The 24,025-nt window shown below is 36.7% G+C and overlaps 1 protein-coding gene and 1 long non-coding RNA gene across 2 annotated transcripts; both read right to left on the reverse strand.

Moving 5' to 3' along the window:
- Positions 1 to 1,845: 1,845 nt before the first annotated feature.
- On the reverse strand, positions 1,846 to 9,510 carry LOC104239649 (uncharacterized). The gene is made up of 9 exons (XM_070150165.1): positions 9,432 to 9,510; positions 8,395 to 8,611; positions 7,536 to 7,740; positions 7,197 to 7,400; positions 6,889 to 6,978; positions 6,691 to 6,795; positions 6,136 to 6,599; positions 5,967 to 6,035; positions 1,846 to 1,948 (listed from the first exon to the last, which is right to left on the reverse strand). The coding sequence occupies exons 4-7, from the start codon at positions 7,374 to 7,376 to the stop codon at positions 6,474 to 6,476; spliced, it is 501 nt and encodes a 166-aa protein (XP_070006266.1). The 5' UTR covers positions 7,377 to 7,400; positions 7,536 to 7,740; positions 8,395 to 8,611; positions 9,432 to 9,510; the 3' UTR covers positions 1,846 to 1,948; positions 5,967 to 6,035; positions 6,136 to 6,473.
- Positions 9,511 to 13,265: 3,755 nt separating this feature from the next.
- Positions 13,266 to 14,004, reverse strand: LOC138872112 (uncharacterized). Its single transcript, XR_011400543.1, has 2 exons — positions 13,906 to 14,004; positions 13,266 to 13,585 (listed from the first exon to the last, which is right to left on the reverse strand). It is a non-coding gene; the product is annotated as an uncharacterized lncRNA (long non-coding RNA).
- Between the last annotated feature and the right edge of the window lie 10,021 nt (positions 14,005 to 24,025).

Consider the following 24,025-nt stretch of genomic DNA (forward strand, 5'->3'; position numbering starts at 1 on the left):
ACCTGGCAATGTGACCCATATCACCACAAGTGTAACAAGTCCTCGGCTGCTGAGATTGCTGACCCTGTCGCCCTGAATGACCACCTCGGAAACTCTGAAGCGGCGGTGCACTGATGGGAGCTGGTGGTGCACTGAAGGACTGCTGATCCAAATAATGCGTCTGAGAACCATGACCACCTGAGATACCATGTGATACCTGGAGAGCTGACTGAAAGGGCCTAGAAGGATGGCCTCTACCATATGAATCTCTACCTCCAAACGAGGTACCACTGAATCTTCCTGAATGACGGGGCCTCTTATCCGACCCATGACCACCTCCCTGTGACAGAACCATCTCAACTCTGCGGGCCACATTGGCCGCCTCCTGAAATGTGATCTCGCACCCGGCCTCCTTGGCTATCTGAAGACGAATCGGCAGAATAAGACCATCAATAAACCTTCTCACCCTCTCTCTCTCTTGGTGGGAAGTATGATGAGAGCATGGCGAGCTAAATCGATGAACCTGGTCTCATACTGGGTAACAGTCATGGAACCTTGCTGGAGGCGCTCAAACTGCCTGCGAAGAGCCTCCCTCTGAGTGACTAGCAGAAACTTCTCCAAAAACAACTCTGCAAACTGGTCCCAAGTCAAAGACGACAACCCTACTGGTCTGGCTAAGCAATAGTCCATCCACCAAGTGTTGGCGGATCCAGATAGACGAAAGGTGGCAAAATCAACTCCATTAGTCTCAACAATACCCATGTTCCGAAGAACCTCGTGGCAGCTATATAAGAAATCCTGGGGATCCTCTGAAGAAGCATCGCTGAATGTGGTAGTGAATAGCTTGGTGAATCGATCCAATATCCACAGAGTATCGGCGGACATAGCCGCACCATCGCCGGTCTGAGATGCTGTACCCGGCTAAACTGCCACTGCTGGCTGAACCACCGGAACCTGAACCTGGGGAGCTACCTGCTCCAGAGTACGTGTAGTGGGAGTCTGAACCCCTCCTCCAGCCTGAGAAGTGGCTGGTGCTACTGGAAGCAAACCCGCTCGAGAGACGCTCTCTATGAAGCCTACCAATCAGACCAAAGCATCCTGAAGCATTGGAGTGGCTATGAAACCATCTGGGACCTAAGCTGGGCCCACCGGAGCTGCTGGAGCTGGAACCTCCTCATCATAGTCAACATGAGGCTCCACCTCTAGAACTACTGCTCGGGGCTGAGCTCTGCCCCTGCCTCGGCCTCTGGCACGGCCTCGCCCTCGCCCTATGCCCCTAATAGGAGCTGCTACTAGGGGCTCAGGCTGCTGTGTGGTTGATGAGGAAGCGCGTGTCCTCGCCATCTGCGAAAGAACGGAGTAGAAATTCAATCAGTATTGGGAAAACAGAACCGCACGACAAGAAAGAACAGATGCGAAGTTTTCCTAACTCAGTAGCCTCTGCAGGATAAATACAGACGTCTCTATTCTGATCCCTCAGACTCTACCGAGATTGTCCGTGAGCTGTGAGACCTAAGTAACCTAGTGCTCTGATACCAACTTGTCACGATCCGGATTTTCCACCCTCAGGAGTCGTGATGGCGCCTACTAATGTGAGCTAGGCAAGCCAATTCTTAACTGCTACTTCATTAACAAATTACTTTTTTTGGCAATTATCAGTAATATCATGAAAACAACGAAATTAAATAAATATGCGGAAGACATAAATTAAAGAAACTGAACAATAATGCGGAAATCAACATGTGCCTCTACCCAAGAACTGGTGTCACATTACTTACGAACTTCTAAGAGTACTAAATACAACCGTTTGAAAGAAAAATATAAACTGTTTGTCTCGGAAACATGAGATAGCAGACTGAAATAAAAGATAGAGGAGACGCCGGGCCTGCGGACGCCTGGAAGGCTACCTTGGTATCTCACTGGACTGAACGCTGGCTCCCGTGCTACTACTGCTATCCAAGACCTGGATCTGTGCAAAAGAGTACAGAGTGTAGTATCAGCACAATCGACCCCATGTGCTGGTAAGTGTCCAGCCTAACCTCGGCAAAGTAGTGACGAGGCTAGGACCAGACTCCAAATAAACCTGTGCAGTTCATATATATATATATATATATAACCAGTCAATTATATAACCTCGGGATTTCTATTATATATATAACCAGTGCTATATATATATATAGCGGGAAAATATACAGGAATAACCAGTCAATGCGGGTAGGGGAAACATGCTATGGGGGTGAATATAGTTCCAAATAGAAAGGCATCAAGTAAGGAAGGAAACAACATAACTAGAATATCAACAAGGAAGCAGAAATCAACAATTTGCACGGCATCACCCTTCGTGCTTTTACTCTCTTTCCTCACCATATAATCAATAAATCGACACGAAATGGTACATCGTGCGGCACAACATCACCCTTCGTGATTTACACTCTTTCCTCACCATATAATCAATAAATATCGGTACGGAATGGTACATCATACGGCACGACATCACCCTTCGTGCTTTAAACTCTTTCCTCACAATAACAAACAATGCACGGCATCACCCTTCGTGCTTTATCTCTCTTCCTCACCCAAACAACAACCACAAACAAGGGGCAAGGGATTAAACATAATAATAATAATAGAAATCCCGGCAAGGGAATACAATTAAACAGCTAAGTCCCGGCAAGGGAACAATATCAATAAATCTCAATATCCCGGCAAGGGAGATAATCAACAAAGCAACAAGCATCCCGACAAGGGAACAATTTAATAACCTTTTCTCTTTCTTTCACTTCTTACTTTATAACTCACTTTACCACTTGAGCCAATGCTCCAAAGGGTTTCATTTATCTCATATACTTTCAAAATTCGTATTCCCACTCGAGCCAATGCTTCTCGAAGTTCAAAGATCACAATTTCTTTCACATGCTTTCTACAACATATAGAAATCATCATTTAGGCGTAAAAGATACAACAAGATCAGAATATCCGCAATATAAAGACTCACGGTCATGCTAGACACCAGTGTATAGATACTCGTCACCATGCCTATACGTCGTACTCGACAATTAGCACGTAGCAAATAAGACTCAACTCCTAATCCCTCAAGCTAAGGTTAGACCAAACACTTACCTCGAAGCTTTGAACACCACTCAAGCCTCAATTATAGCTTTACCTCCTTGATTCCACCACTAATCCGCTCGAATCTAGTCACAAGTTACTTAATTACATCAATAAGTGCTAAATTAATCAACCCCGATGAATGCAAATGAGTTTTCCCAAAGTTTTACCCAAAAAGTCAAAAATCACCCCCGGGCCCACACGGTCGAAACCCGAGGTTCGGACCAAAACCCGATTACCCATTTTCCTACGAATCCAAATGTATAATTTGTTTTGAAATCGGACCTCAAATTGTGGTCTAAATCCTCAATTTTAGAAAAATCTAGGTTTTACCCAAAACACCCAATTTCCCCCACGAAAATCTTTGATTTTAAGTTGAAACCATGTTAAAAGATGTTAATGATTGAAGAAAACTAGTTAAAAATGAATTACAATTGATTTGGAGAAGAAAGGTTGTTTGAAAAATCGCCTCTTATATTTTTAGGGTTTTGAAAAGTGAAAAATAACTAAAAATCCCGTCTATTTATACCCCTCTCAGACCCTCACCGCGGACCGCATAAAAATGACCGCGGCTGCGGAGCTCTTCGCGGATCGCATTAAATGAATTGCGGCCGCACATGCCTCCCTGAAGACCTGCAGTTCAGCACCCTGTGCGGACCGCACAAAGGCGACTGCGGCCGCACAGCCTCCACCGCGCCCCGCACAAAGGCGACCGCAGCCGCGTTGGCCCCTCTGCGACCGCACACAATTTCTCGTGGACCGCACTAAAGGGTTCAGGGACCTGCAACTTCCTGAACCCGCAACTTTTACAAGGTTAAAACCATTCCGAAACACTCCCGAGCCCTCGGGGCTCCTAACCAAACACATGCACTAACTCAACAACATCATACGAACTTATCCGTGTGATCAAATCGCCAAGCTAACCTCAAAAACAATGAATCAAACCTCAAAATCAAGAGTTTTTCCAAAAACTTCATCAAGTTCAAATTTAAGATTTCAAGTCCGAAACACGTCAAACGACGTTCAATTTTAACCAAACTTTACAGAAACCTCTTAAATCACATATAAGACCTGTACCGGGCGCCAGAACCAAAATACGGGCCCGATACCAACACGTTCTAATCAATTTTCATTTCAATTTTCCTTGATAATTTCAGAAAAATAATTTTACTCGAAAATTCATTTCTCGGGCTTGGGACCTCGGAATTCGATTCCGGGCATACGCCCAAGTCCCATATTTTCCTATGGACCCTCCGGGACCGTCAAATCACGAGTCCGGGTCAGTTTACCCAAAATATTGATCGAAGTCAAATTTATTCATTTTAACATCAAAACTTAGCATTTTTCATAAAATTTAATATTTAAGCTTTCCGGCTACGCGCCCGGACTGCGCACGTAGATCGAAGCGACTCTAAATGAGGTTTTCAAGGCCTCGAAAGTACATAATGGGTAAGAAAACAGGTGATGACCCTTTGGGTCGTCACAGTTAAATTCTAAAATATTAGTTTCCATAAATGGTATATTGAGATGAAAACTAATGAATGTTATATAAGTTTTGCAAACTATAACATGAAGGGTTTCTCCCTTTGAAAAGGAGGAACAAGAACCTTGTAATTTTTTCAAACTTACCCGCTTCTTTTTCTTTGTGCCAACTTCACTAACTCCAGTCTTCTTGATTATGTTAACTTGAGAAGAAATATTAGATTGGTTACTCTGTAGTTTACAAAATTTACAACTTAGAAAATTGTGAATACAAGATATATAAAAACAGGACAAAAGTCATATAATAATTTTTATTTCCTAATATGATGGCGTTTCAATCATAGATCTTTATTTCCCTCATCTAGGTAAGAGTCTTCAACTTACTCTTTCTTCCAGGTTCTACAAAAGGCTAAATATCTTGTGTAGGAGGGTAAAATCATGCTTGATGGGAATCTTATCAATTAACAAAAAGAAAAAAAGAAGCTAACTTCTTCACAGCTACAACAAGAATACCACTATCATTGTCAAACACAAGTTTAAAAAATGGAACTTCATCCTTAAGTGTAAGCTGCAGAAGAGCCTTAAGAGTTGCGATGCTTTTTCATAAGAATATGCATCAAAGATGAGAAAGCTTTTCAACCTTTTCATGGAAGATGATATCAGGAAGTATGTCAACACCTACCGCCAAAATTTCACTACCAAAAACTGGAAAAGGCGAGGAAAGATCTTAAGATTTAGTTGCTTGTGAAACCCTTGACTCTGCAAAGAAAGAGGGCAACAATTGATGACAAGAAACACATGCCCCTATGATCCCCCTTGATAACAGAAATTAGTGTAACTGACGAAGTGATCTTGGCGATCTGTACAATTACTTTTTGGATAAGAAGAAGAATACTGGCTGATAAAGCATGAAGATCTCTTCTTTTAATTTGATATTGGACTGGACAATATAGTAAGACTCAGTTTAATTCCAGATTACAATAACTAGGACAAAAATACAGATTATTTCTCAGCAACTCTCCACACAGACTCCTCAATTGTGATTCATCAGTTCGATATACTTCAATATTCAATCAACCCAATAGTACTTATTGCTAAAAAAATCATTCTAACTATTGTTTGTAGAACACTAAAAACTAAATTTCAACCATTACTATTGCTCATTGGCTCAGCTGCTGATTTATTATTGTACACTTTGTGAATCTTGATCAACTCTTCACAAAAAGTTTCACTCTCAATTAGAAATACTCATAATCGTTTTTACTAGAAAATAGCCTCTATACTTTAAAATGCTATTTTGAAGCTTTACGTAACTGAAGCAAAAATTGACATAGTTAAAACTATACTCTTCAAAGTATGCAGAAAAATATATAGTTTAAATGAGTTTACGAACTCACCATCTTTGTGTGAAAGAGTGAAACAGGTGATAGTGATTGTTGGTGATCGTCCATTGAGTTATCAGAAACCTATCACAAAAGAGGAAGATTATTACAATTAAAAGAAAACTAAATTACAAGATTATCTTAAATACAATAAATATTTGCTACAGAGCACAATATTTTTTACCTGCTCATCACCACATAATTTTCTATTTGAGCCAATAGTAATACCCAAAGATTCTAGATATGCCTTTATACTCAGCTTTACTTTATCGTCTATTTTTGCATCTATATCCTTTGTGGCTTCTAACATTTTTCTCCCAGTGCTTTTATTTCTTCTTTTGCTTCAAATAACTTTTTCTCTGTCTTTTCTATTTCTTCTTTTGCTTCAGCCAATTTTTCTTCCATCGCAATTCTCATAGCGGAGGTAGCTTTTTCAACTTCTATCTCAACCCTTCTTTCAAAATCTCTTTGCTCAGCTTGGGATCGCTTATATGCAGGGCCATAAACAAAACTTGGAGCTGCTCATTTTCCTAATGTTCGAACATTTCCATGAGTGTCTGGTCCCATAACCTGTGCATACACATCATTGGGAGCACTTCCAGGGACATTTAACTCAGGATACACCTTAGCAAGTTCATCCATTTCTTTCTTTTGGAAAGAAAAAGCAAAACAATGAAAAGTTAATAAAATTTTATATTGGAAAAAAAGTAGTTTATATTCATAAAGAATGTGAATTTACCATAGTTTTATCAGCTATCTCATTAATTGGTTGTTTACTCTTTCTCGTATGTGTTTCTATGAATACTTCGATACGACTTGATTTTACACCATTCTTCTTTGTCATCTGTTTAAATAATAAAAAATTTACAACAATTATATTCAAGAAAATAAGTATTGATATATAAATTGTAGAAAGCTTATAGTAAATATGGCATACATCATCGATACTTTGAGAATGACTTTTTCTTCCTGATGTGTGTGGCATACTCAACTTCCTTCGACTTTCTTTGTTCCTCTCGCTATTTTCCTAGAAAAGTTACACGTAATTTTATATATTATAGATAATCTATGGCCAAATATCAGACCAAAGAATAAAACTTTTAAAAGAAAAAAGAGAAAAGGTAAGAAGAATTACAGAGGAAAAATATAAAAATATTTAGAGGAAAAAGTATGATCCGCATACGAAATGCGCTAATAGCATGTGCTAAGGGCAAGAGAAGAAGATGCTTGATGCTCGGAGAATACCTTTGCTTCATTAGAGCTCCAATAATGAACTAATGCACGCCACTGGTCTTCTTCTACCTTGTCTGGACATTTAGCTAAGCGCTCGATATCGTTGTTGTATGGCTCATAACCAATCATTTTTGCTTCATGCTTCCATTCTTTCCATTTACATCCAACCGATATCATCAACATACGTCTCATATCCTCAGTTACATCAGTATTTTCCTGCAAACATTAATATATAACACATGTATAAAAGCATAAAATCAATAAACATCTTAGTATATAACCTTTTTCTTTAATTTTCTAAGCACCTTAATATGAGCCAATATCCTATTCTTGTATAGTTTAGGCACAAACCTCCAATCTTTATGATTTAAAGGAGCTAAAATGCCATTTCTTGCTATGACTCCAAGTTTTGAACTCAATCTAGCTGCATCAGGTCCAATAGCTTGACTAAGATTATTCAACACAACATGTAAAATGACACCATCTTTTTCCCATCCTGAGTGCATCATAGTAGGACCCCTAGGTCGCTTAGATTGCTCTTCATTAGCACTAGAGTCTGCAATGACCAAATATAAAAAAAGAGAGTCATCCATAACTAGTAAGTAGCAACTTCATTGTACTGCAGACTAGTTGCATTAGGAGGAAGGCAGACTTAAAAAGAAAGTACAACTTGTTATTCATCTTGGAGCGTTGCACCATAGAGACTGTTAAAGCACCTCCTTTGATAATAATTAGGGAGCACTCGCCTTTGGTTATGCTCTATCAAAAATTACATCAGAAAATCGCACTCTAGATCTTTTTGCTCCAAAAGAAATTTAGGAAAAGAACACAATTGACTAATTGCATACTTAAGTACCAAAGTTAATTTCAAGAAACAATTAACAATTTGCTGTTGAAAACTAGCCAAAACACTAAACAACAGTGAAACATTCAATTTCTTTTTTCTTAATAAGAAATGAACTACAGAAAAGTCTTTACAATTAGAATCTTCACCAAATTAACATCTCTTTCTTATTTCTTTTTTCCTTTTTTGGTTAAAAAAAGTAATTGTACATGACACTCTTAAATAACATTTAATTAATCTTGTACAAATTACATTGTAGTATATCCATAGTGTAAAGTACAACACTTCAATTATTAACAACCAGAAATAGTGGAGCGCAACACACAGAATAAGCGTGTTATACACTCAGTTATACAGAATAAGTACCTAGGAAATTTTCTGTTTCATGTGAATCATTTCTTGATTTACCAGATCGGATAGCTTGTCCTTCATTTTGTGGCCAGTTTTGAGGTGGTTAAGGCATCGCCGCACCGCCCATTTGTTCTTCTTGTTGCTCCAAAAAATCAGGCAGAAGCATTTCTTGACTAGAATTTCTTTCTCTTTTTCTTGCCATCACAACAAAGTTGCTAAAAAACCATAGTTCCTGCAAAATTGAAAAATATTTTCTACTATCCAGACGTATAAAATAATATCAAACTAGCAGGCCAAATAAAAAGACATATACGCATGTGAGATTTAAACAACTAAAAAGCATAATAAGAATTCCCAAACTCGATGATCTATGTTTAATAACAATCTTTACTAAAATAATAAAAGTAACTAAGATATGTCGTCTTCTTCATCATATGTTTCAATACTTTCCAAAGTAAGTGAGTCAATTTCTATTCCCGGCACACCTTCTCTAACTCATTTAATATCCTCTTCATTTTCAAACCAATCTAATAATCAGTATCTAAAATATATTTTGTATAAAGTGACATAACTGTATAGACCGCAAAAACTTTTACTTGATAAAAATTAATATTAATATATTTATTAAAACCAGCAAAATGGGGTACTCCTCACAAAGATTAACACCAAACTTTCTCTCTCTCTCACACAAAAAAAATAATACAAGATCCAATTTTTTCAACCAAAGCAGACAACAAAAAGAATAACCAATATGTACTATACAATAATCAACCCTTTAATAACCAAGAAACCAATAATTTAATTGAACTCTAAGCATAATCTACCATTAAATAATGAAAATCTTATATCCAACTTTATAAATGTACTAAACAACAAATGTCCAGAAACACACTGTTTGACCACCAAAAAAAATCAAAATCAATCTACCAATCAATATCTAAAAGAGAAAATTGTTAACCCAAATCCGAACAATTAAGAAAAAGAAAGAAATCTACTAACCCAAATCCGAACAACCAAGAAAAAGAAAGATATTTGTTAACTAAATTGGGTACCTTGAATTTGTAGAAAACAAGCTTTGTGGATCTCAGCAGCAAAAGCCTCAGCGATTTTCGTCTCCAAGTATCTATTAAGGTACAGTGGAATGCAAAATATTAGGTTTTTTTGTAGAATTCTAACTAAGGAAGGAAAACTATATTTTTTAGAATTGGGAGGAGGGAAGCAAAATTCTTGCCGCCAGAATCTTTTCCTTCTAAATCTCCCATACTTTTCATACATAGCTCCTTTTGAGTCTTGGGGAAGAGGGAGCAGACTTGAGAAATTTTGGCAAACTCAATTTGAGATTTTGTCCCAAAATTGATTTTGAGAAAACTGAGGGGATGAGTCCTGTTGTACCAAGGCTTACGACTTAATTAACTTTCTCAATTGTGGTCAATAAATGTTGGTTCCTTGCTTTCATATATATTTTTGTTTTTTTAAATATTTCATTTTTAATCCAAAATCTAACAAGTAGTAGTAATAATAATATATATTTTGACTAAACATTGATATTTTAATTAAAAGTTTTAAATTGGCAAAATTTATTAAAAGGCGAGGCTTATGACGTGGGCATTTCACTGAATATCGGGGGAGGCATAAGCCTCATGAAACTTTAAATCTTTTAGTTCAAGAAATCAAAAAATTTGCCGATTTAAAAATTTTAATTAAAATATTATATATATATATATATATATAATATAATATAATATAATATAATATAATATAATATAATAGAAAGTACATTAAAAGTTTAAGAAAATCATAGGATTAAGGATACTCATATAAAAATAAAATATCTAACATGTTTTACAAGTATAAACAATGCAATAGTGTTAAAATTGTTATCAAACTACATACATTTGATTGCTTCCCTAAAAGGCTCGAAGTTACAAATTAAACTATTATCAAACTACACATTTAATTACCTTCCTAAAAGTAATAATCAATAAACTTTATCAATATTATAATTCAAAATATTATCCCTTCAGAAATAAATACAAGGTATTAAAGTCTCTTTTGGTAGAAATAAATCTAAGAACTACAAATCAATAGCGAGTGAGGATATACAGTTCGACTATCTATATATTCAGAGAAAATGTTCAAATAATATTAACCCTCACGATGTTCTCACTTAGTAAATATACAATACTATGACCCGTTATTTGAGTTAAGATCATTCATTTGTTAATGTATTTTGAGGGTCAACACTATTAATCAGAAAATTTAACAGATGATTTAACTAGTACTTATTGAGCGAGCCCGAGCACCGAGCAATAGACGTGTAGGGTGCATAATCTTATGTTTGGGGTGCATGTAAGCCTCACAAATTAAGCCCTACACTTTAGCTGCCTCAAGACTTTGTGCAAATGACTCGCCCAGGAGCTAGTCTTGGACGAGCCTTTTAAATTATTATGCAACAAGCTAAGAAACGAAATCGTCTATATTGTAGGTAATTATCACAATATTTTAACAAATTAAATATTAAATATAAAGGGCGTGATATTTTTTTTAAGACAAAGAATGATTTAAAATTTAGAAACTATAGAGAAATTTCCAATCGTAGATGTTAATGCGTAATTACCGATAAATAATATGACATTTAAAGTAAGGTCACATTTTTTTGTCATTTGTATCAAAAGTTTTTACAACATTTGTTAAAGTGTCGTATTTTTACTACAGTTTGGACCAAATGTCATTATTTTTATGATATTTTACACCAAATGTCATCCTTTTTATGACATTTTGCATCAAATGTCTAATTTTTACGATATTTTGTAGCAAATGTCGTACTTTTTACGACATTTCTTAAAAAATGTCATTATGTTGACGATATTTTGTATCAACTGCCATTGTTTTAATGATATTTCACATTAAATGTCATTTTTACGATATTTAATATCAAATGTCATTGTTTCTATGACAATTAATATTAAATATCGTAGTTTTTACGATATTTTGTCATAAATGTCAAAAAAGGAAATTTTATGACATTTATTTCAATAGTTACTAAATAAATGTCGTTGTATCCTCAATTTCCTGTAGTGAAAGAAATATTTACACTAAACTAGTTTGGGTGTGGTAAAAAATTAGTTGTTCACAAGGTTAGCTTGGACTGGAGTTTTTCCTCCAATCTTTGAGCTTTGTCCTTGTCTCTGGTTGCACTGAAAAGCCTTGTGACCAATTTTGCCGCAGACATAGCAAGGTCCTTTAGACTTTTGAATATGACCCTCCGGCTGATTAAAGTAATTCTGCTTCTTCACTTGTCCTTTCTTTTGGCCTTTCTTCTATTTTTCTTTAAACCTGTCTTTCACAAAAGTACTAGAAGATTCCACAAGGTTAGCTTTAGAAGAATTAAGAGAGAGAGAGAGAGAGAGAGAGAGAGAGAGAGAGAGAGAGAGAGAGAGAGAGAGAGAGAGAGAGAGAGAGAGAGAAATTTCATCTTATTCTTAAGCCGTTCAGACTCCACATATTTGAGACGGTTTGCTTCCTCAGTCCTCATATGACTGATCATTTCTTGAAGAATTAAGTTTTTCTTCTTGTGCTTCAGTTGATTCCTGTAATCACTCCAGGAAGGTGGAAACTTTTCAAGCAGAACATTAGCCTGAAGAATCTCACACATCTCCATGCCCTCATTCAAAACATCAGCAGTCAAGTTCTCATACTCGTGAACCTGTTCCATGATTGGCTTAGTATCAACCATCTGAAACTTGATCCACTTTTCAACGATATACTTCTTTTTTCCCGCGTCATCAGCACCATATTTCTTCTCCAAACTGTCCCATATGACTTTAGCAGATTTATAATTTATAAACAAATCAAAGAGAGGGTTAGTCATATGAGTAAGCAGATGCCCTCTCACTGTTTTATTATCCTTTTCACATTTCTTCTTAGTAGCATCATCAACAACAATAATATTGATAGAATTAGAATTATCAGTAATAATATCAGCAGGAGGATCGTTAAACAAAATATAATCAACTTCTATTGTTCAAAAAAAATTAAAAGTTTCTGGGACCAACGCTTATAATTTTTTCCATCTAAAGGCTCAAGCTTTGATAGATCAGGAAGTGTTTTGTTCAAAGTGGTGGCCATTAGTCAATATGATATATGAATTCGCTTTCAAATTGTAAGAAAAATAAGTAGATAATATTGACTAAAAACAAGAAGAAAAGAAGAACAACTTATAAAAAATATTGTGTCGTGACAAGCCACTGCCTTGAAAGCAATTTCAGCCCGACTGAGTGCAAATTGTTAAGACCGGTCGCTCCCCAAGGTTCCACAGTACCTCCAAACACGTGCACTCGTGGCTGGAAGTTTCGAATTTGCACAAAATAGTTGCCCAGAAAGAAGAGAAGATGAAATTTTTTTCTGTAGTTGTTACAGAATTTAAAATATTGTAGGAAGAAAGTGATGATTAGGAAGATGAATTATTGGTTAAGAATTGAGTGAATATGATCGTTAATAATCATCTTATTTATATGCAATTAGGGAAGTTGCATGTATGACAAGTGTGGAGAGTCTTTTAACACTTGTCCAAATATATTAGTCCATTTGACAAGTGTACCTAGTCTTCCATGCATGAAGACACATGGTAGATTTGCATAGCCACTTGTCAAAGCCATTTAACACTTGGCTTTAAGGCTTTATGCAAGAAGCCACTCGGAAATAGATTGAAAAATAAAAAGACCCATAACTATTGATTGTAAATAGATTTTCGAAGAAATTTTTGACTTTGCATTATAAATAATACCAACACATACTTCATCTTATTTTCTCCAGTAAAAACAAGATGCATGGAGTTTTATCTAAGACAACCTGAGTGCAAATAAAGTATTAATTAATTACTCCTGTATCAAAAGACTTAAACTTGTATAAAGAATTTTTTACATCATAAGATCAATAATTACAAGTCATTTAAATGAAAACTACATGTAACAGCAATACTTTATTAGGAAAGAGAAGAGAACGAGCAGCTAACAAGGATAATCACAAGCACAAAAAGGGCCAACAAAACCAACATTTTCAATGCATTGTCCGCCACTAGAGTCTCCAAATTTGTTCTTGCAAAAAGGCAAGCATTCTGGTTCAACTTTGCCTTGGTCGCATAGTATTTCTGGGTGTATTTGGTAGCATGTTTGTGCCAATATTGCCCATGGTATCATCGTTCCAACTGCATCAAGAAAAAGAAAAAAAAAATCAGTATAAAACCAATAGTTACTTAATCTTCTCTTTAGGGCAAATTATCACCATGAAACTAAAGACTGGTTGTATTAATTTGTGGATCCAAGACAAAAAATAGTAAGATTTGACTCTTAGATTTTGATATGATTTTCTTCATATTTGTATTTAAGAAGAAAAGGAAAAAGCGAGGAAAGAAAGAAATATAAAAACAAAACTATTTTGGACACTAAGGAGACTTAACAGGAACAAGAGGGATCAACTGAAGAAGATCAAACACAAAAAATCATATGTTGGATGTGTGTAAATTACCTAGAAAGAAAGCAGCGCCGAGAAGGAAGCAAGTCGAAGTATTTGCCATGTTTTTTTTTTTTTTCTGAAAAAAAGGGAAGAAGTTAAAGACAAATCTCCAAGGAGTTGTTTCTATTGTTTGGTCACACTATATAATTTGGTTGAGTTTGAAGCTACTCAAATTAAGGACTTCATTATTATAGGTTCTAAATATGAATTTCAATTATTGAACCGAATCAAATTAAATCCTAATAGATTGATGGTTAGACTTTTGATTATCGCGATTACCAGGAAAATGTTCTTTAATTATCAACCACGCAAACTGTTTTTTCGTCGGATTTTGCAAATAAACAACTGTTTGACCACTAATGACAGTGACTTAATTGATTTTTGCCGACATCTGTTTGATTTAACAAATAAAACAGCTGTATTAACACTAATGGTTGTAGCTTCATTTTTTGCCGACGTTGGACCCCTTTGCTTAGTATTCGAAACTTTGTCTTCTTCATAACGTGGCAAATCTAGTTTGGATTGAATTTTCTGGAAGTCGGTCAGAACTTTATAAATAGACTAATTCTTTTCTTATCCAGTATACTTCACTAGTACGAAATTGTAGACAATTAAACAAACAAAAAAAAAGATATATGCAAAACTGAAGTTAATGAGCAAAGGTAAACTGCCCCCCCCCCCCCCATCTAATTATGAAATTTGTCAAACTTAATTTGTTGATCACAACCTTTAACCTTGCTAAAGTTTATGGATTGAATGGCAACAAGAAACCCTAGTTGAAAGGAAGAAGAGAGACGAGGAGAAGAGAAGAAGGAAATTAATGAAACAGTAACATTTTTCATTCTGCTCTGATGAGTTGTACAGTAGGGTATATATACAAATGAGTTAACTTCTAATTAACCACTCTCCTACATGATTAACTTCTAACAACCTATCTAACAAACTTAATTATTCCAGTCATGTATAAATAGACTAAACTACCCTTCATGCTTAAGTCACTCCTCTTTCCTCAACACGCCCCCTCAAGCTAGGTGATACAAAAACATTAAGAACACCTAGCTTGGACATCAAGTACTCATGTTGCACTTTAGTTAAGCCTTTTGTTAAAACATCTACAAGTTGTTCCTTTGTGGCAACATACTCTAGCCCTTTTTGTATCTTTTACTTTATAAAGTGACAATCAATCTCAATGTGTTTGGTACGTTCATGAAATACTGGATTTGCAGCTATCTGAATTGCTGCCTTGCTGTCAGTGTGAATGGTCACAGGAAGAGCAACTGGCACTCCAATATCTTTAAACAATCCAGGTATCCAAACTACTCCTGCCATAGTCGATGCAATGCTTCTGTATTCTGATTCTGCAGAACTCCTAGAGATAGTTCTCTACTTCTTAGACTTCCAGGACACTAGTGATTCACTATACATAATGAAGAATTCAGTTACAGATTTTCTAGTGAGAGGACAGGTTGCCCAATCAACATCATAATAGGCTGTGACTATGTTCTTCTTCTCAGTAGACAACAGTATGCCTTGTCCAGGATGATTCTTCACATATCTTACTACTCTTTGTGCAACCTCCATATAAGATTTTTTGGGTTTCTGCATGAACTAACTTAGTGTATGTACACTGAAGACTGTGTCTGGTCTTGTGACAGTCAGATAAAGCAGTTTGCCTAGTAGTCTTTAATACTTGCTAGGATCAGGTAACAACTCATCAACTGTTGTATTGTGCATACCTGTATGTTCATCATAGTCCTTAGTGGTTAGTTTAGTGTTGGCTTCAATAGGTGTAACAACTGGTTTTGCAGCTCCCAATCCAAGCTCAGAGATTAGTTCTAGGGTATACTTCCTTTGGTGCATTAGAATGCCTTGTTGTGACCTAGAAACTCAATGCCAATAAAGTATTTCAGTTCACCTAGGTCTTTCATTTTAAAGGCTTGTTGCAGATTGACCTTGACTTCTTATAATAGCATCAGATCAGGTCCTGTGAAGAGCATGTCATCTACATACACCAGGATAACTATAGTATGTTTGCTTGTTCTTTTTATGAACAATGAGTGGTCATGCTGACTCTGCATGAACCCAAACTTCAGTAGTGCTCCAGAGAGTTTGTCATTCAACTATTTTGGTGCTTGTTTAAGTCCATATAAGGATTTCAGAAGTCTGCATGCTGGTCTGCTCTCCCCGTGACTTTGAAATCCTTGTGGCAGAGTCATATAGATCTCATCATGTAAATCCCCTTGTAGAAAAGCATTGTACACATCCATTTGATGGATATGCCAATGTTCAGAAGCAGAAACAACTAGAATTGTCCAAACAGTAACCATTTTGACTACAGGACTGAAAGTTTCCTGGTAGCCAATGCCCTCTTGTTGGCTATAATCTGTGACCACAAGTCTAGCTTTGAACCTCTCCACCTCCTTTGTGGCTTTGTACTTTACTTTATATATCTATTTACAGCCAATTGGTACTTTGTCAGTAGGCAAAGATACCACATCCTAAGTATGAATAGATTCTAAGGCAGTAATCTCAGCTTGCATTGCCTCAATCCACCTGGGATTCTTGACTGCTTCTTCAAATATAGTAGGTTTTACTATTGAAGAAAAAGCAGCTAGATAGCATTGATACTTGGGAGATACACTATCATAGGAGATGTAGTTAGCAATAGCGTAAGGAACAAATATGTGACAGGGACCTGTCACAAAATCCTTCAACCATATAGAAGCCTGCTTGGTCCTTAGAGATCTTCTCAGGCCAACAATGTGTTGATCAACAGAAGGCAGTAAGGTTGACACTCCTTCAGTGGGACTAGATAGCTGCTTTGGTGCCTCCTGGCTTGAGTCATCACCTGCAGGTCTTAGATTGGTAGATGTAGAAGGAGAAGATGCATGTTCTATATTGTGAGGCTCATGTGAAGTAGGTATATAATCTGTACCATAAGTAGAAGGATCAGAGGACAAGAACATAGGTGGAGATGAATAAGACTCCTTAAAAAGGAAAAATATCCTCCCTGTAGGAGACATCCCTATTGATGAAGAAACAGTTAGTAGCAAGATCCAGTAACACATAAACCTTTTGAATATCAGAAAAACCCATAAGAATAGTAGTAGGTTTGGCCTTGGGAAGGAGCTTATCTGTCTCTTGAACTTGCTTGGCATAACATAAGCAACCAAGAACTCTCAGATGCTCCAATGTAGGTTCCTGTCCATATAGCAGCTCAAAGGGAGATAAACCATTGATAACAAAAGTTGGCATTCTATTGATAATATGGATAGCTGCAACAATACGGTGACCCCAATATTTAATAGGAATATGTGCTTGAAACCTCAAGGCCCTAGTTACCTCCAGAATATGTCTGTGTTTCCTCTCAACAATTCCATTTTGCTGAGGGGTATATGCACAAGTCTTCTGGTGAATAATACCATATTTTTTAAATTGGGCATGACCGATAAAATTAACAAACTCAGATCCATTATCAGACCTGACTGCCTTTAGAACTTTGTCGAATTGAGTTTGAACAAAAATAACAAACTGAGTAAGAACTACACAAATATCAGACTTTAGTTTCAAGAGAAACAACCAAGTCATTCTGGTGAAGTCATCAACCATTGTTAGAAAATATCTATGACCATCAAATGTTGCATATTTATAGGGACCCCAAACATCAACATGAATGAGATCAAAAGAAACAATACTTTTAATACAGCTATTAGAAAAGGGCAGTCTGGTTTGCTTAGCACATGGACATACAATACATTTATTTATGATGTTAGTAATATTTGCTAGTTTGGAAGGAAACAACTTCTTAAAAACTATGCTAGACACATGTCCTAATCTTTTGTTCCACAAACTAACATCAATAGTAGGGTTCCTCCTGTGTGACTTTATTCCAGCTGCAGCCAATGAGATTGCAGTAAGCTTTTTGGAGCCATGCCTCTGTAGGAAATACAGGCCATCTTTCTCCTTACCAATATCCCTCACCCTGCCACTGAAGAGATCCTGAAATACACAGAAACCAGGATAAAAGGAAACAAAACATCTTAAGTCTCTTGTCACTTTGGAAACTAACAACAAGTTGAATTTGAACTGAGGCACATAGAAAACTTCTTTAATGACATTGTTGTATGAAATATGACTATCTCCAATGTGCGTGACTTGAGTGACAACTACACTAGGTAGTAGAACTTTTCTGGGATTAGTGGGAGCAGTTAGGGAGGTTTTGGTTAACAGATTAATATCTGAAACCATATGGTTTGTGGCTCCTGTGTCAATGATCCATTCTTGTGAGCTAGGTGATGATGCCAAAAGAGCAATGGTAGTACCTGCTATATTTGCCTACGAAGTAGAGGATGAAGTGCCATTGTGACTGTTGTTCAGGATCTGCATGATTTGCTCATACTGTTCTTTGGTGAACGGAAAAACGCCTCCTTGAGCTGATGGCTTGGCATTTACAACACCTTGAGTTTGTGAAGCAGCAGGTCCAGCCTGAACCTGAGCACTAGAGCTCCCTTGTACCTGATAGTTTTCAGTACACTGACTCATAGTATGATGATGACTATAGTTTGCAGGCAGTGACTGTAATGGTACATACTGAGAGGCACTTTCAGCATATAGAGGCATAGAGTAACCAGGTTCTACCATTACATTGTGTGTACTAGCTCCCCCTTTCTTCTTGAACTTATAATCAATGAGATAGCCTATGATTTTATAACAATTCTCCTAACTATGACCTTTCATTTTGTAGAAATCACACTAAACATTATAGTTCTTTCTAAACTTTGGGTTAGTTAGACTTAGCATTGTAGAGTGCTGTTGAGTCATAGGTATTTGCATTCACAATAGGAGGAGGACTTAACACAACAGTTGATGGAGATATAGCCCGTTGACTCTCGTCACTCATAAGCATAGCATAAGCTTGATTCACTATTGGTAAAGGCTTCATCATAAGGATTTGACTACGAGCTTGTGAATATGAGTCATTTAAGACTATTAAAAACTGATATACTTTTTATTTTTGTAGATGCATAATAAACTCCTTTGTTTTGGCACAATCACACCCAAGTGTAGGTATTACAGACTCAGATTCATCCTAAAGATCTTTAAGTTTTAAGTAATAGACATAAATAGAGGAGGTACCTTGACACAAAGTGGTTGTTTCCTTGTGTAAATTGTAGTAACGAGTATCGTTTAACTTATCAAATCTCTCCTGCAGATCCAGCCACACTATTTGTGCACTAGTGGCATAGGCTATACCACTAATTAGTGAAGGAGCAACTGAGTTCATCAACCACAACATTACGATAGCATTACACCTTCCCCACTGATACCAATACTTGTTGCGAAACCTCTCCTTTGGCCACCTGCCATCTACAATTCCTAGCTTATTGCAACCTAGTAAGGCAATCCACATCTATCGATACTATAAGGTGTAGTTATCAGTTCCAGTTAACTGAAATAAAATCAAGGAAATTCCGCTAGTATCACCAGGGGAAAGATACATGGGATGAGTCACAGCTACTGTAACACCTTCCTTGAATTCATCATCCGATGAAGCGTGCGATGCATTCTCAGCTGTGATAGTTGCATTTTCAACATCAACCGCCATTGTTGAGTTATTCAAAGCTTTAGATCTCAGAAATTGAGATCACAATTGACTCAAAAATAAAGAATAACAGTTGAACGTAGAGCAGAGAAGAGAATTTGGATCGATTTTGAGCTTTGATTTGGAGCTCAAAGCTCTGATACCATGATAAAGTTTATGGATTGAAAGCAGTAAGAAATCCTAGTTGAAAGGGAGAAGAGAGACGAGGAGAAGAGAAAAAGGAAATGAATGAAACATTAACATTTTTCATTTTGCTCTGATGAGCTGTACAATAGGATATATATACAAATGAGTTTACTTCTAACTAACCACTCTCCTACATGATTAACTTCTAACAACCTATCTAACAAACTTTAATAATCCATCCATGTATAAATAGACCAAAATATCCTTCATGCTTAAGTCACTCTTCTTTCCTCAACAAACCTGTCTTGGCAAAGAAATAGCCTTAGTGAAGAAATTTTCATGCTTCTCCACAGCTCCAACATTTTGGATTGTCCATTGAAATATATTGGATAGTGAAATTTTTGATGACTTTTTAACCGTTAAGGTGGCATATACACTATCATTCCCAAATCTCACTTGTGAAATTATACTGAATTTGTTATTTTTTGTTGTTCTAGTACTTTCTTACCTCTCCCACAAGCAGCTCACTTCTTTAACTACAAGTAGGAAACTTGAGAAAATGAAGAAGGCGCCCTATTTTATTCCTCACCCGGTGTCCGGTACCCGCATTGGGACCCGACTAAATCCGTATTTGCATCGAAAAGTTCTATATTGGGGGATAAAACGCTCTTTAACAAAGACGACTCCATACCCAGGGCTCGAACCTAAGACCTCTGGTTAAGGATGAATGCGTACTTATCATTCCACCACAATCCTTTGGTAAGGCGCCCAAAAACTTAAGTATACCTTTGCTTTGACCAAAGAACAAAATAATAAAAAAGGTGAAAATAAGTTCAACCAAACTAACCAGAATGACTCATGCATAAGAACTATGGACTTGTCTCGGGCGCATTTCATTCGAAACATAGAAAAAGCCCACTTGTTCCTCAATACTCCATTTTGGCTAAAGTATTCGCGATCTGATTAGCCTCTCTGTAGCAATGTTGAAGAACGCATCTTGTCACGATCCACAATTTACTAAGGGTCGTGATGACGCCGGACACCACTATCAGGCAAGCCAACCATAATTTACTAGCAATTTCTCATTTTAATTATTTTGAAATTATTTCCTTTAAACAAATAAAAAATAAACTCCGCTGGATAAACGAGGATGTCTTTACAAAATTTAACTACTGAAAAATTCCATGATCATCCCAGAACCCGGTGTCACAAGTATATGAGCAATTTCTAGGAAATAATATAGTACAACAACCGTCCGGAATACAATATTGGACAGAAAGTAAATACAGTAATTTGAAAGAGACTCTTCTGGATGCGGGTTGTCTCGGGGAGTGCAGATCACCTAGCTAAGTCTCTGTATAACCCATGATGCTATGCCCACTAGGCCACTAGAGATGCATGTTCATGTGCAACAAAAATACACAGCAAGTGCAGTATGAGTACGAAAACAATGTGTACCCAATGATTATCCCGTCTAATCTCGAAGAAGTAGAGGCGAGAGGTAAACAACTTTTCAAATAATAAAAATTTCGAAAGATTTACTTTTCATTATCTTTATCAATTTATCTCTCGCCAAGAAAGGCAATTATCAATATTTAAAATTCTTACACAAGCAATACAAGCATGCGCATATCATGCCGAAGTCGTACGGCCCGATTCAACAGAAATGTAAAATGTGCACTACCGAGGGTCGTACGGCCCGAACCATAGATGCATATATTACCCCGCTCGCGAATCATACTTGCGACACAGTCAAATTTAAATAAACAACCTTGCTCGCGAATCATTCATGCGACGCATGTACACATAGAAATACATGCTCAAACAGCCAATTAAGAATTTATCGAGGAACGCTTATCCAAATAAAAGCCAATTCTCTTTTAATGATTCAAGAAAAATGAAGTTTAATCTTTTGAGAAACTCATTTAACAATTCAATAGGATTTAAGCAATTCAACTGTCAATAAGATTACAATTATTCCAAGTATAGCATGCTTTTGGGTCCTAGACTGCCCGAACTTAAACATAATAGTAGCTACGCACGGACTCTCGTCACATCGTGCGTACGTATCCCCTGCAAATAGAAGCACATAACCAATTATTTCACCTATGGGGACAATTTTCTCTTACAAGGTTAGAAAGGAGACTCACCTCGCTCCGAAATTTCCATAACCGGCTTCCAAGCCCTTCCACCGACTCCAATTGATGCACAACACCCCAAAACTATTTAAACAATGGGCAAACCAATAAAAATTCACTTTAATACTTGTAACAATTCAAATTATATAAGTTCCCAACTCCGCTCGAAAAGTTAACCAAAATGCCCTCGGGCCCACGTTCCCGGATTCCGAAATTTCTCGAAGATAAATTCTACCCATAGCTTTACTAACTCAAATATACAATTTGCTCTAATTTTCATGCTCAAATTCAAGGTAAAAGTCCAAAATTCCAAATTTTAGGTCTTCCCCAAAAATTCCAAATTTATACTAATTTTCCATGTTTAAATCCAAGTAAGATCATATATTTAACTCAAAACTAGGAAGAAATTACTTACCTAATGTTGCTTGGTGAAAATCCCTCCTTGAGCTCTCCAAAATCGTCCAAGCCAAATGAAAGAAATGGGCCAAAACTCGTGTTTAAAACAATCTGCCCAGGCTTCATCGAGTTGTACCTTGCGTTGTGTAGGTTGTACATCCTATTAAAATTTTGCCCTGCTGTACATCTTTTGCTAAAACGCCCATGCCTCTTTGTGGAAATATCTAAATGACAAAAAGTTTAAAGATTTAGAAACTACACTCGAAGATCTTTCATTTGATAGGTTGCACACCATATAACTCTTTATATATTCCGAGATATGAGCTTCTAAAGTCGACTCCATGCATCAAAAAATTCTGCAGAAACTACTCCATCAGCCATCTTCAATCGATCATAACTTTCTGATAAAATCATGAATGGTTTAATTTTCTGGAAACTAGAATGCAAGGGCAACAACTTTTATGTTTTGCAACTTTTCAGATTCCTTATAAATTTCGAGATATAAGCTTCCAAATTTAGCTCCGCGATTGCACTAGTTGCTGTCAAAACAGCTTTCTGCAGAAATTTTCAGCAACTTTTTGGTCCGAAATTCATTCCGTTAACCTTTCGAAATCCACCCGAGGCCCTCGGGACCTTAACCAATTATACCAACATGTCCCAAAATATGATACGAACTTGTTCGAGGCCTCAAATCACATCAAACAACGTCGAAATCATGAATTATACTCCAATCCAAACTTTATGAACTTTGAAATTTCAAACTTCTACATTAGATGCCGAAAACCGTCAAATCACGTCCGATTGACCTCAAATTTTGCACACAAGTCATATTCGACATTACGGACCTGCGCCAATATTCAGAATTGGAATCCGACCCCGATATCAAAAAGTCAAACTCTCGGTCAAACTTCTCAAAAACCTTCAAATTTCTATCTTTAGCCAAATGACTTCAAAACGACCTACGGACCTCCAAATTCACTTCCGATCGTGCTCCCAATACCAGAATCACCATACGGAGTTATTCCCAGACTCGAAATCCCAAATAGACATTGATAACACTGAAATGCACTTCAACCCAAACTTATGAGATTCTTCCAAAATGCTAACTTCCACAATAGGCGCCGAAACGTTCCCGGGTCTTCCAAAACCCAGTCCGGACATACGCTCGAGTTCGAAATCATCATACGAACCTGTTGGAACCTTCGAATCCCGATTCCGAGGTTGTTTACTCAAAAATTCAATCTTAGTCCATTCTTTCAACTTAAAGCTTCCGAAATGAGGATTTTCTTTCCAAATCAACTCCGAACTTCCCGAAATTCAATTCCGATGATGCGTACAAGTCATAATACCTGAAGTGAAGTTGTTCATGGCCTCAAACCACCGAAGAACGCGCTAAAGCTCAAAACGACCGATCGGGTCGTTACACATCTTGTCCATTTGAAGCTGGTAGAATTAATTGAATTGCAGTGATTAATTAAATATTCAATAAAGTTAATCAGTTACTCTAGCTTTACTCTGACATGCATCAAGAAATATTTTTCTGTATATGAAGCAAGTGTTCGTTAAAAGAGAATTAAGGAACAGTTAGGTTCATTTACTTCCACTTAATGAAGTTGTAACTCTCCATTATTTAGCTTTCACTTTATACTTATAAATCAGCCATGCTGCGAAAAGTTTTCAAAATCGTTAAATGCTTACTTAATGATTCTCGTGAACGTAGTATTTCACCACTACTTTATCAATTATTACACAACCATCACCACCAACTACCTCTATCATCAGCCTCGCTGAACAATCATCATTGTTAGGCACCATTGTCGTTTGGAAGAAGGTATTAGAAAAAATAATACAAACATTAGCTTTATGCATT

The sequence above is a fragment of the Nicotiana sylvestris genome, chromosome 6, assembly GCF_000393655.2.
Source record: "Nicotiana sylvestris chromosome 6, ASM39365v2, whole genome shotgun sequence".
Lineage (NCBI taxonomy): Eukaryota > Viridiplantae > Streptophyta > Magnoliopsida > Solanales > Solanaceae > Nicotiana > Nicotiana sylvestris.

Bases quoted from the DNA above. Each gene is read 5' to 3' on its own strand.
- LOC104239649 (XM_070150165.1), bottom strand. From the start codon at position 7,376: ATGAGACGTATGTTGATGATATCGGTTGGATGTAAATGGAAAGAATGG. The intron at 6,979-7,196 runs GTATTCTCCGAG...TAACTTTTCTAG, and splicing joins GGAGCTCTAATGAAGCAAAG to GAAAATAGCGAGAGGAACAA. The intron at 6,600-6,690 runs GTAAATTCACAT...TCTTTCCAAAAG, and splicing joins AGATAGCTGATAAAACTATG to AAAGAAATGGATGAACTTGC.